Source organism: Lates calcarifer, linkage group LG16_LG22 (genome assembly GCF_001640805.2).
Source record: "Lates calcarifer isolate ASB-BC8 linkage group LG16_LG22, TLL_Latcal_v3, whole genome shotgun sequence".
Taxonomy (NCBI): Eukaryota; Metazoa; Chordata; class Actinopteri; family Centropomidae; genus Lates; species Lates calcarifer.
The window spans coordinates 74852-88578 of NC_066848.1; the positions used below are offsets into that span (position 1 = coordinate 74852).

Below are 13727 nucleotides of genomic sequence, written 5' to 3' on the forward strand. Positions count from 1 at the left end.
CGTCATGTGACGTCATCAGAAAGCGCAGCGGTTGTATTGTTGACAGTGGAGTTGGATGAAGGAGCAGGATGAGGAGAAAAGTGAGCGCAGTGTTGAACTAACGGAGCGACTGCGGACGGTTTCTGCTCGGTGCGTTTCCACACGGTTCACGGTTTGTTCTCAGGCTAAAGAAACTCATGTTCGACCGGCGGGAAACTGTGGTAGCACCTTCATGCTAACAGGCTAACTGCTGCTGGTGTCAGGTGTCAGCTGACTGTTAGCATCTGCTAAATACATCATGATGTGTAAACAAACAGCTTCTCTTTGACATATGATGGAGAGTTAATAGAGTTCATGTTTGTTAATGTCCTGCAGCTGCTCAGTCAGAGTTAACATGAAGCCACACCAAACTCCATTCAAATATCTGTCGATTTAATGTCAGTTTACATGTAGGTGAACATTGATGATGAATATTCCTCCAACAGTTGCAGTCTGTGAAATCCTCTTTATAGAAACAGCTAAAATATAAAGTTTTATATATATAAACATATAAATATATATATATATATATAGTCTTGTTGCAGTAGTTCTAGCTGTTCACAAATCAGACTGACCAATCTGAATCCACACCAAACTCCATTCAAATAGCTGCTAATTTTCAGTTTGCATACAGGCAAACATTTGCAGCCTCACACATGTTATTAACAGTAGGTGTCACTGGTGAAACCTCACATACAGAACAGCTGCCTGCTGCTGCAGCGTGTCCAGGGACGTCTCCTGTTTAATGTGAATATTAAAGACTGTGTTTTCAGACTCTCAGGCTGCAGCACAGAATGAGTCGAGATGAAGAGACCAAAGCTGGCCGGAGTTTTCCTCTTCGTGTGCTGTCTGCTCACCTACCTGATGTTTGTGAAGCGTCACTACGGCGTCTCGAAGCCTGAAGCCTACAGACTACCTCCTCAACGCCGACCCGGCTCGGACCAGACCGGAGATGGACACTCGGCCTCTGCTGCTGGACCGAGCTTCCAGTACGGCATCATGTTCGACGCTGGGAGCACCGGGACCAGGGTCCACATCTTCAAGTTCCAGATAGAGAACCAAGGTACAGTAGAGTACAGTAGAATGTGAGAGTAAACACTGTCCTACAAAGACAGTAACGACAGATTTAGTCTGGAGACGACTGATCCATTAGTGTATTCATTTTGTTGGTTCCAGCTTCTTAAATGTGAGGATTTGTTTTTTGTCTGAGCTGTTGTTCAGACTAAATAAGACATTTGAAAATGTCATTAGGACTTTTTTAACCCAAACCCAAAAAAATCAATCAATCAATAATCTGCTGATTAATCAATAATGATATAGAAATAGTTCAGTTAAGACCAAACCCTGACTCATTCTGTTTTAACATCTGAAGTCTAGAACAGATTTGACCAGAAACATCTCTATATATCAATACCAGACTCCATAGAGAAAAACAGGGATTTAACCAGGAGCTGCTGGAATCCCACTGCCTCCATCTGTTAGTGTGTCTGTGTTACTGTGAGACTTTCAGTGCTGGAAGAAGTAATCAGATACTTTACTGAAGTAAAAGTACCACACAGTAACACAGACACACTAACAGATGGAGGCAGTGGCTGGTTAAACTAAAAGGATCTTCCTCTTTAATAAAAAGCTCTGTCTCTGTAGGAATCCTGTCATGATGTTGTCAGACACTCTGCTGTCTTTTCTTCTCAGCTCAGTAGAGAACAGTAGAGAACAGTAGAGAACAGTAGAACACAGAGAGAACCATCAGGAACAGACACTAACATTTACTCCAGATATTAAAAAGGACATTTGGATGTTGAGCTTCTATAGTTGAAGCTAAATGGATTCATATGGATCCTTTCAGATTAAATTGTGAAGGTTTACAGAGCAGACCTCTCTGAATTGCTTTTAGTGTATTTAAAATCCACATGTTGGCCCAAAACATTAATTACCAGATGTGAATCCAGCAGACAAGAGGAGCTTTCAGCCTCTAAGTCGCGGAGCTGCTGGCAGAGTCAAAATGGACACAAACTCATTAGAGCGTTTGAGAGGTTTTTGGTTTATTAGGCTTAGAGAAAGTTTCCTGCTGAGCTCGGGCCAAATGCCTTCGTTATCGCATTTAGCTGCTAAGCTAAATCACACAGGCTGAGTGCTGTTTTGGCTCCTTTGTTAGCAGCAGAGCTAACCAGACTAATGGCAGCACCTGTTAGTTATACAGACTGGGATTGTCATTAAGAGCTTAATGACAGCTCAGATGTAGGCACAGGTCCAGGATCAGTCGGTCAGAAACCAAATGAAGTTGAATTCAATGAGGCAGCGGGACTTTCTCTGTCTTTCTTTCATCGTCTCAGACGAGTGGACACAAACTGTTTTTCTGTTTTCTCTGCAGAGGCTCCTAAACTGGCCCAGGAGACGTTCAGAGCCATCAAACCTGGACTGTCTGCGTACGCTGACGACCCACAGAAGGTACAGGTTCATCACAGGATCATTGCTCAGCCAGGTAAACTGTAATAGGACTGATACCCCCCCCCCCCCCCCCCTCCCCCTGTGTCCAGTGTACATCAGGGATCGTGGAGCTGTTGGAGGTTGCCAAGTCCAGCATCCCCCCCTCCGTCTGGAACTCCACCCCGGTGGTCCTGAAGGCCACGGCCGGCCTCCGCCTGCTGCCTGGAGAGAAGGCCGACCACCTGCTGGACAGGGTGACACACACACACACACACACACACACACACACACACACACACACTCTTAGTATTTTCATTTTAATTGATTAGTTCATTGAAATAATTTTACTTGTAGTGTTAAATGTTGGATTGATTTATTTCTGCATGTCCGACTGTTCAACATGTTGGTGTGAAATTATAATTTAAATTATTATAAATTATAATGTCGAGTTAGAATTGTTGGATTTGATCACGTTTTATTTATTTATTTTTGTTCATTTGTTCCTTGTTAGTTTTTAATGTTGGATTGAATTTTATTTTACTATTTATTATTTACGCTAAATAAATGTTTTTTTATTTGTTTGTTTTCTTTCCTGTTTGCAGCCAAACACAATCAAACCAACACAGAAACTAAATAAAACTACATTTTTTAAATAAGAAATGAAATAATCTGGACAAATAAAAAGAGAATAAATATAAAGTTACATACTTTAATTGTAAAAAGATTAAATATTTTTAAAATAAATGAATAAGTGATTGAAAAACAAAGGAACAGCTTCAATAACAGGAATCAACAACAGACATTAACAACGTGAAGAATCTGATCAGGTAATCAAACTCCTGATCAGCAGCTCAGTTCAATAATCTCCTGACGTCACATTCAGCTCCTCTGCATTACGCAAGTGAATTACTTCAGCTAATATCCTCACAGGAAGCTAATGCCTCTTCATCATCATCATCATCATCAGGATGTCGGAGCCAAAAAAGAAAAAAGTCTATTAAAGCTTTTAAGTAATCAGTAATAACAGGACTAGAGCGTTCAGCCAAAATGTGATTTAATCTGAGGCTTTGCTCTTATTATCAGACTGGTCCTGGTTCAGCCAAACACAGAGCTGATTACACAGGGGTGGGGGGTGGGGGGGGGGCATTAGTTTTTATTAAAATATAATATTAAAAAATTATGATTATATCAGAAAATAATAACACAGATATGTAATGCACCTGGTGTGTTAACATGAAGAGAGCAGTTTAAAGTAGAATTAATAACTATGTGTATACACACACACACACACACACACACACACACACACACACACACATATATATATATATATATATATATATATATATATGTGTATATTCTGTATACAAAAACAGGGATTTAACCAGGAGCTGCTGGAATACCACTGCCTCCATCTGTTAGTGTGTCTGTGTTACTGTGTGGTACTTTTACTTCAGTAAAGTATCTGATTACTTCTTCCAGCACTGAAAGTCTCACAGTAACACAGACACACTAACAGATGGAGGCAGTGGTATTCCAGCAGCTCCTGGTTAAATCCCTGGTTTTCTCTATGGAGTCTGGTAGTGAGATAGAGATGGAGGGTCTAACCCTAAACTAAAAACCTGGTGTTTATGTGCTGATTCCTGAAGTCTCTGTTTACTCTGTAAACATGAGTGAATTGATCGTTTCATGTGTTGTTTGTCTTTGTGTGCAGGTGAGGGCGCTGTTCCTGGAGTCTCCTTTCCTGTCCAGAGACGACAGCGTGTCCATCATGGACGGCACTGATGAAGGTAACACGTCTTTACTGTTCACTAAAGGTCAGAGCCCCACATCAGGACTCCAGTGATCTGAAAAACTGATGGGACCAAGTTGGACCAGGTCTGTTCCAGTCTGGGTCTGTTGAACCAGGTCTGGGTCAGAGTCTGGGTCTGTAGGATCAGGTCTGGGTCAGTGGGTTCAGTGTACAGATCAGATCTTACAGTGTGTGATATGTAAAGACTCAGATCAGTCACTCTCTATTGATCATATCTGATGATGTGTGATTGATGATGTCACCTGAGTGTTGCCGGGGAGACACACAGGTAAATAAACATCTTCACCTGAAGTTCGCTCAGGTCCGTGGACTCTACAGTCTGTCAGGATCTCAGTAGACTCTTCAGCACTGATGTGTCTGATTAGAAACAGATCGAGCTGCTGGTCGTCCTCCATCTTTGTTTTGAAACAGGAACACCTGACAGGTGGTGTCTTTGTGGATTTGGACTCGTCCAGTCTCCTGTCCGGTGGGTTCACTCAGGCGTAGGTTTGTCCGGCTGGTCAGACGACAGGACTAAAACACCTGTGGTCCTTTACAGCAGAGAGTTTGTGGAGGACTGTGACCTCTCTCAGGTCTCACTCTGGACACGATCCTCATCTCTTTATATGTTTATTAGATTACAGAGAATTTGCTTGTCTCCTCGTTTAATCTGTGAAGCAGGTCGGATGATGAACAGTGACTCGATCCTGTTTCTCCTCCTTGTTTTTCATGGGACAGAAACCTCAGAGGTCCTGCTCTGATTTCCCCAACGAAAACTGCCAACATGGAGGATTAAAGATGAGATGAAACGGGAGACAAACCTCCTCATGTGAACGGGCAGAAAATTAAAATAATCAATATTCAATCATTTTGTCGCGAACGACGGAGCTCAGGACACAGGAGAGGAAGCCAAACACAAGCACCAGGACAGAGCTCACAACAAAAGTCATTTGTTTTAACAAAAGAAGCAGAAAATGAGAGACATGACAGTGAAGAACTCACATTATCACATTATCCTCCAAACAGGAAACTGTTGACAACAGGTCACAGCTCGTCCATTATATGGAAGTGGTTTGGTTCCTTAAAAGAGACGAAGTTCAGATGAAGACAGTCTGAAAAACGTGTCGTCGGTCGGAACCAACAAAGATGGAAACAACAAATCTTTACAGTCAGCTGAAAAGGTTTCATCCCAGAGAGGATGAAGATGCTGCTTCTTCTCAGTTAAAGACATGATGTCCCTGAACGCAGCAGAGGAAGATGAGTAAAATTAAAGTTCTGGACTGTAGCTATGAACTCTCAGACGGGAAATACTTTTCACTAACTGCTGACTGTCTAATCTGCTCCTCTACATAGAAGGTCCTATCAGAGGAATCTGTGATCACAGTCACAGGTTTTTGTTTTATTTTACATTTATGACAAGTTACCACACAAGTTAATATTTAATGTTTGTTGAGGCAGAGACATATCTGCAGACTGAACTGTTCCTCTGAGGAAACTCCGTCAGTGCTTCATGACTCCTGACGATGCTCCTCCACCCTGTTCGACTGGAGGTTCCTCAGAGGAACTTATTGATAGTTTTATGGAACTCCTGGATCCAGATGTGAACCTCTCAGCTCCAGATGTTTGAAGCCGTCCCTCCTCCTGGCTCCTGTGTTGACCCTGCGTCGACCTTCTCCTCCTCTGCCATCACAGTGAACCCTGCTGCACTAATACCACTGTTGTTGGACACATATATATGAACAGGAATCACATGTAGGTCCTGTGTTTTAAACACCCGCTCTGTATGGACACGATGCTCTCCCACATATAATCCAATCCTTTTAAACTAGTTCATACAAGCAATTATGGCCATGTGGGATAATGTCCCACTTAATCTTGAAGAGGGAGGGAGGCCGATTAAGCCCCCCCTCCTGTCCGTTCATTTCTGAGGCTGAAATGTTTTCTCCTTCTCTCTGAGTGGGATCAACTCGTTACTCCACTCGGCCATAAATGTCTTTTAATGATTACTGAATTAACTTCTTAGCCCGGTCCACTTTTCCTCCGTCAGCGAGCCACTAATGGACAGATTCCTCCTCCTCCGTCGCTGCCGAGCGAACGATAAACAGTCCTTTCAGAAGTCTAACCGGATTCCATCAGCCTTATTATCGCTCAGATATTTTGCCATTCTTGGCCTGGATGCTTATCCCCAGCTGAGATTACCCTCTGAACGTCCTGAATGGAAGCGACTTATTGTTAATGCAGATCTCTGAGTGGTTACTGGGGGGCAGGAGGGTGCTAAGTGCCGGTGTTTAGCTCCCCGACCTAAAGCCGAGTCTCTCTCCATACTTGTTTGTTTTGTTTGAAAATTGCTTCTTAGCGTCTCTGCCTAAGAGTTTTATGGTAAAGCTCCTATGATACAGTTTCTATCAAGCCCTTTAATCATCCACTTCTGCATGTGGACGAGGTCAGAGGTCGCTGGTAAAAGGCACTAATGCATGCAGCTGAGCGCAAATATTCTGCCACGGACACTAATGTCGTCTTTGAGTTGACCTGAATAAGTAGATCCTCGATGAGCTCAGAACATATCACTCTATCTTTATTTTTGACAATGGATGTTTAAATTATTTCATCTGTCCACATGTTGCTCTCCTCTGTGTGTCAAAGTATAGGAGGTGGGTTAGGAATTATTGAGTAATGTTTTATATACAAACCTGTGATTTCCTATAAATTCCTTGGACATTTCCCAAAAAGAACCTTATGATTTTGTAACAATTTAAAGTAAAATTTAGAAAATTTAAACCCAAATGAATAAAAGAAAACAATAATCTATGGAGCTTTCAGTGAAGACGTGACATTTTGGTTGTCAAACAAAGTATTGGACAAATTTAAATGCAGCAGTTGACAAAATAGTTTCCCCTGAAGCTTAATAAGCTTAACATTATGTTTAAATGTGTAATATAGAGCTGCTGGAATGAGTCTTAAAGCCAGGAAGTCAGTTAGCATGTTAGCATGTTAGCACTTCCTGTTCACTCGTCCCAGAGTCAGTGTGTTTCTGGTTACATGTCTGAAATAAGGTCTGTGGTTTTAACACAAGCTCAAGACATTTTCAGGTTTTATTCTCCAACATAAAATGGGTCAGTAAATCCCCCACTCCTGATGTTTGAAGCTTTTACGTGTCTTAAAAAAGGCGGTTGCTAACGAGTGTCTAAATGAGACTACAGAGGTTGTTACATTCAGCGCCACCATCAGGTCAAAGATTTAATTTACCTGCTGCTTTGGCTTTTGATCAGATAACCTGCAGAACTAATGATGCTCCCATCAGCCTCAGTTATTACACCTGCTAAACATCAGCTTTGTCATTAAGGCGTAGGGGTTGAGATTGTAACTGACCCTGGTTCAGATCTGGACGGAGACATTTTCCTGTCTCCACTGTCATTGTGAGCATGTTAGCATGTTAGCATGTCAGCTAAACACAGGCAATCACATCACGATCTGTGATCTGTGACACAGATTTAGAATTGAGTATCATCTGCGTAGTGGTGGAGACTGCAGTAATTTAATGTTATTATTTTTTATTTGTTCAGGGATTTCTGCGTGGATCACCGTCAACTTCCTCACAGGTGAGACACACACACACACACACACACACACACACACACACACACACACACATACACATACCCACAGATTTAAATTTTGTATAAATTAGGATTTTATCTCATGATTAGATATGAACCAATGACAGGAAGAGAAATTTCTGTTTGTGCTTTCATGCAAGTGAGTGTTGTAAGGTTTATGGTGTGTGTGTGTGTGTGTGTGTGTGTGTGTGTGTAAAAAACCAGATTAATGTGGACAAGAAATAGTGATTACCTGTTATTGGATTATACTGCAGCTCTCTCTCTGTTTTTCCTAATCTCTCTCTCTTTTTACTCTCTTTTCTTTTCCTCCTCCCCTGTTGACCCCCCTACCCGTCCTCCCTCCCTCCCCTCCCTCCCCTTCCTCCCTTCCTCTCCATGTTCAGGTGGTCTTCACAGCGCTGACTCCCCCACAGTGGGGATGTTGGATTTGGGCGGCGGGTCAACTCAGATCACCTTCAGCCCTCAGGACGAGGTGAGACACTAACAGAGAGAGGGGGGAGACAGGGGGTGGACTAAGATTGGTAGAGCGAGGGAGACTCAGAGAGAAAGAACTCTCTCTCTCTCTCTTCAGTCAAACTGCCAGTGTGGCTCCATCTTAGAGGCTTTAATCTGTAAATGCCACGCTAATCCCAAATAAACACCCTCACATTGGGGGGGGGGGTGTATGATGGTGGTGTGTTGGGTGGGGGGGTTGGTTTCTTATCTGGGTCAGACTTCATTCACGAGGGATTGCAGAGCAGTTCACCAGGAAGATCCTCGTCATCTTCTTCTTCAGTCTGTGATAAAGGGAGGGGGGAGGACGGGTTAAATGGTGGTGGGAGTTTTGGGGTGGGTGGGGGCAACCAAGGAACTGATTACAAACACTGACTGAGCTATTTCAGTCCATTTTTGTCTCTTGTAGACAGTGAAGAGGAAACTTTATACACATGGTGTTTTTAACGAGTCCTGGTTCTTGTTCTCTCTGAGATCAGATCTGAGATCAGATCAGCTGCAGGAGCTCTGTACCAGTCACTGACCGAGAGCGTCTGTCTTTACGTCTTCATCAGGTCAGAGAGCTGCTGATCAGTGGAGGCCAGAGGTCAGAGGTCAGGTTTTAGCTGGGTGTTCCTTTGTGCACAGTGTGATCCAGACTACCTCCAGAAATGGTCTGATCACATGTCTGTCTTTTCAAGACCTTATGGTGCGTTTCAGTTGAACTCTGAAGTCCGAGTTCTGAAGTCCGAGTTCTGAAGTCGAGAAGTCAGAGCAACCACACCCGACATAAGAATTCAAGATGGCTGCTCCTCACATCAACAGTAGTGAACACTCTGTTAACGTTACAAAGAAATCTTCTGCTCCTTTTCTCTCTTCAGGTGGAGCAGATTAGTTTTGATGCTACAACAGAGCAACAACAAGAAAGACTTTCTTGTGAGAGTCCAATGGAACGTAAATAGAACTGTTAGACAGGGTCAGTGAACTGTGGTGGACTGGACGTCACCTCAGGGTCATTGTTGACGTCTCATCAGCAGAACTCATTCAGCCTGGAAACGCTGAGTCAGAGCTCTGATGATATTTTGTTTTTCTGTAGAAAACCATCCAGACCTCACCTATCGACTACATCAGGTCCTTCCAGATGTTCAACAACACACACACCGTCTACACTCACAGGTACACACACACACTCCATTCAGTGAAACAGATGTGATCATTTTATAATTTTATATATTACAGATCATTTTGGATAGTTCAGCTCCCTCCTGCTGCAGCAGTGAAATAAAGTCCTGATGAAGAACCTGAATGTTGACTTGAACACAGTCAGAGTCACTTCACTCTCTCAGAGCCTCAGCTTATTAAATCTATGATTAATAGAATATTTCATCTAGAAATGTCTGAAGGTTCATGAAGCTGATGAAGTGTATGAATGTGTCTGAACTTCATATGTTATTTAGTTAAATGATGACTCAGTCAGAATTGTTGCAGATGAATTTTCTTGATTAATTTATTGACTATAATTGACGATCATTTAACTGTGCTCAGGATCAGGTTAAGTTGAGTGAGTGTCAGTGAGTCTCTCTCTCTGCAGTTATCTGGGTCTGGGTCTGATGTCGGCTCGACTCGCCGTCTTAGGAGGCGTCGACTCTTCACCCCGTACGTCCATAACCCTCTTTTTTTCTTGTTTTTCAATTTGCTTTCATCTCTGCCTTTTATACCCCCCCACCCCCCATCAGATAAATAAGCCATTATCTAATCTTTTAATAACACAGCAAGATTAATTCCTTGCCTGCCAGCTGTTGCAGTGATTTAGTTCCTGTAAGAAGCTGCAGCACAGATCCTCTCTGCTGTCTGTTTCTCTGTATCTGCAGGGAGTGGACTAAACATTCAGTTCAGTTTACTGAAGCTCAAAGTGTTTGGTTTGTGTTGATGTTGATTCAACTTAACTCATTTTAAGGCTGTAGTTAATGATGTTTCCACCTTTAACTCTGTCTGTCCTCACTGATACAGATGGAAAATATACCAGAAATGCAAATCTTTCTAAATGAGTTGGATCTGCTTTTCTCTAAGAAACTTTCAGCAAACTGAGCATTATAACCTTCGTGAGGATGATTGATCACTGGACTGTTGGATTAGACTGGTTCAGTTTTAGCTGGGTGTTCCTGATAAATCTGAGTGTAGAGGAACATTCAGCAGCTGAAGAGTCAGATATTTCCCTCAGGAGGTGCTGGAGACCAAACACAGAGCTAAAAGAGAGGGAATAATGGAGGTGGAGACAAACACCTCTCCATATGAATCATCACGTTCAGCTGCAGCTGGTTGTTACCTGTTGACTCTGACGTTATAGTTTCAGTGTGAAGTTAAAGCAAAGATTTAATAGAAACTAAAATTAAATGAGGAGGATCAGTTTTATATGTGTGTGTGTGTGTGTGTGTGTGTGTGTGTGTGTGTGTGTGTGTGTGTGTGCGCGTGCAGTAGGGGGCAGCACTGAGCTGGTCAGCCCCTGCCTTGCTCCAGAGTACTCAGGCAGGTGGGAGCACAATGACGTCGTCTACACTGTGAAGGGACAGAAGGCAGGTAAGGTCCACGCAGAGATGTGATTGGTCGGTTGGTTGGTTGGCATCATGTGTAGGAACCTTGTATCTGTGTGTGTGTTTCAGGGGAGCCGGTTTACGAGGCGTGTCTGACCAAGGTGGAGAAGGTTCTGTACAGGAAGGTGACGAAGGCGGCTGAAGCTGCAGACATGGACTTCTACGCCTTCTCCTACTACTACGACCGAGCCGTCGACCTCGGGGTCATCGGTAGGAAACTTCATTTCCAGGACTCGTCACAATCATCAGCCGTGGTGATAAACAAACATTTCCTCCAGAATCTGACCTCAACATAACTGATCAATGACTGATCAGTTCACCTGAACTTCAGCCTGTCGTTGTTAAATGAATCCTCAGACACAGAAGCTTCTTGCGTCTGTCTGCTGGTAGTTTCTGCTTCAGTCAGTTTGAAACATCCATTTTTTTCCTGCTGCTGTTTCCTCTGAACCTGCTGAAACCTTTCTGACACATTTCACTCTAAAACGTCTCGGTTCATCGCTCCTCTGATACACAGTCTGAATTCATCTGAATACCTGTCTGAGGTGATTTTGATTTCATCGTATCTTTGTTCAGTAACTCTGGACGTTGAATTAAAATTAAAATTGATTCATTTGTCTCTGAAGACTTTCTGGATCACGAGGCTGAGGTTCAGGTGTGTCAGTAACTCACCTGTCCTCATGTTAATCAGCAGCAGGACGACACTGGTTTCATTCACCCTGTGTGGGTCAGTGTGTTGTTGTTGTTGAGGATCCTCTGAGTCTGATCTGGGGTCTGTTGTTGTGTTTCCTGTGTCCAGAGGAGAAAAAGGGAGGAACCATTACAGTGACGGATTACATGGATGCAGCTAAAAGAGGTGAGACGGCGCCACCTGGCTGCAGATCCTCTGAACTGCAGCTTCTGTCTGTAAACTCTGAGCTCGTTCTCAGCTTCTCCTCAGACTGTGTTCACCATCACTCTGTGATTAATAACCTCATTGTTCCAATAACCTGCACAGTCTGACAGAGAAACATCTGTGTTTTCTTTCTTTTCATGTTGATTCATCAGCAACAAAACATTCATTAGTTTTCACCTCAGAATCAAACACTCTGTTTGTGATGGTCGATGTCTGCGTCTGGTTTTTACCTGATCTCAGGTCAGTGTCAGTCTGACTGAGATCCTGTTCACCTCAGGTACACAGAGACACAACAGGTGTTCACACTGAACCATCAGAGTGAAGCTCAGAGGTTAAACAGCTTCTCCTGTGTCCTGTAATAATATCATAAACTGAACCCTGCATTCATTCACCTGATGATATCGTTGGTCATGTGACCTGACACCTGTATCTCCATGTCTTCTGCTGGGATGTGACCTGTTGTCATGTTGATGTGTTGTTGTGTTGTTGTGTTGTTGCAGTGTGCAGCAGCCTGTCCGTCAGTCCTCTGCAGAGTCCCTTCCTCTGTCTGGACCTGGTCTACATCTCAGTCCTGCTGCAGGAGCTCGGATTCCCCCCACACAAACAGTTCAAGGTGAGGAGGTCAGGACCAGAACCTGGACCAGAGTCCAGAGGCAAAACTTCAGAATCTAATCTGTGTGTGTGTGTGTGTGTGTTGCAGCTGGCAAGGACCATCAACCAGGTGGAAACCAGTTGGGCTCTGGGAGCGACGTTCCACTACATCCAGTCCCTGAAGAGACACTGAAGGCTTTTATTTTGAAAGGATCCTGAGACTTGCTGATATCCTGGACCTCCTGGAGACTCACAGTGACCTCATTCAGTACCCAGACCCAGACCTGACCCTCCCCTCGCTCCCCAGCTGCCTCTCTGCTATTGGCCGGTCCTCGGTCCCAGGTGATCTGTCTGTGGGTCTGTGAGAGTCCAGAACCAGGCCCAGGACAGGAGCCAGACACACCCAGACCTGATGACCTTTGACCGAAGACCGGCCGACAGCAGAGGGACTCACGGGGCTTCGCTCTGACCTGGAACCTCCTGCACCTGGGTCACGTGACCAGGCCGACCGTCCTGTCAGAGCTCTCTGGACTCCTCAGGTGGACTGAGCTCCCCTCAGAGGAGACGGACTCCTGCTCTCAGCTGGTTTTATTCTTTCCTTCAGCTCAGTTCATCAGACGTTCACCTCCTTCAACCTTTGAAGCCTCAGATGTGGATTCTGCTCAGACTCAGTGTGTCTGTGTTTGTTCATCGTTTGTGTTGATGTTTGAAGCTGATGTGTTTGTGCCAAAAGATTCAGACGTGAACGGCTGAAGTGAAAACACTTTGATCTTAATAGATTTTATAGAATCAGATGAACCCGGATCTTTTAAACCTCCACAGATGAAAATCACAGGAGGGAGCAGGTTTCTGGAGCTTTCAGCTGCAGGCTGTGGCCTTCATCAGCAGAGGGAGTCTGATCAGACGTCAAGAACACGGTTCAGTTATTTTCACACTAATCCAGCTGATGAAGGTCAGGAGATGTGGCTGAAAGCTCTGGAAGTCGTTCAGTGTGCGGTCGATAAAAGAAAAGAAACAGTGAACCATGAGACCGGCTTCACGTCTCCGACCTCACGCTGTTCAGATCCATATCTTGTGTTTCTATTGACAGCGACTCTGATTGTTTTCTACTCTGAAGCAGCTCCTGTTTCTACTGTTTCTACTGTCGAGGCTCGTTCCATGTGGAGCAGCTCTCTGTATGTGGACGCTACAAAATCTGCAATAAACAGACATGAATGTGTTTCTGAACGAGTCCCACTGATCAGTGAAGAAGCCTCGAACACGTCCAACACTCCTGAGGAAATGTAGAAATATTGGAATGTATTTCATATGAAATATAAATATTTAAG

The 13727-nt window shown here is 43.8% G+C and overlaps 1 protein-coding gene across 2 annotated transcripts; it reads left to right on the forward strand.

The window, feature by feature from the left end:
* Nucleotides 1-13626, forward strand: LOC108873841 (ectonucleoside triphosphate diphosphohydrolase 6). Of its 2 annotated transcripts, none has more exons than XM_018662157.2 (14): nucleotides 1-129; nucleotides 792-1081; nucleotides 2390-2466; nucleotides 2556-2699; nucleotides 4160-4235; nucleotides 7801-7836; nucleotides 8238-8326; nucleotides 9422-9501; nucleotides 9917-9981; nucleotides 10801-10902; nucleotides 10986-11126; nucleotides 11713-11769; nucleotides 12309-12421; nucleotides 12509-13626. In XM_018662157.2, the coding sequence occupies exons 2-14, from the start codon at nucleotides 823-825 to the stop codon at nucleotides 12590-12592; spliced, it is 1323 nt and encodes a 440-aa protein (XP_018517673.1). In that variant the 5' UTR covers nucleotides 1-129; nucleotides 792-822; the 3' UTR covers nucleotides 12593-13626. The 2 variants fall into 2 exon arrangements, with proteins under 2 accessions (XP_018517673.1, XP_050932777.1); XM_051076820.1 differs by having other exon boundaries at nucleotides 12-129; nucleotides 779-1081.
* Nucleotides 13627-13727: the final 101 nt, after the last annotated feature.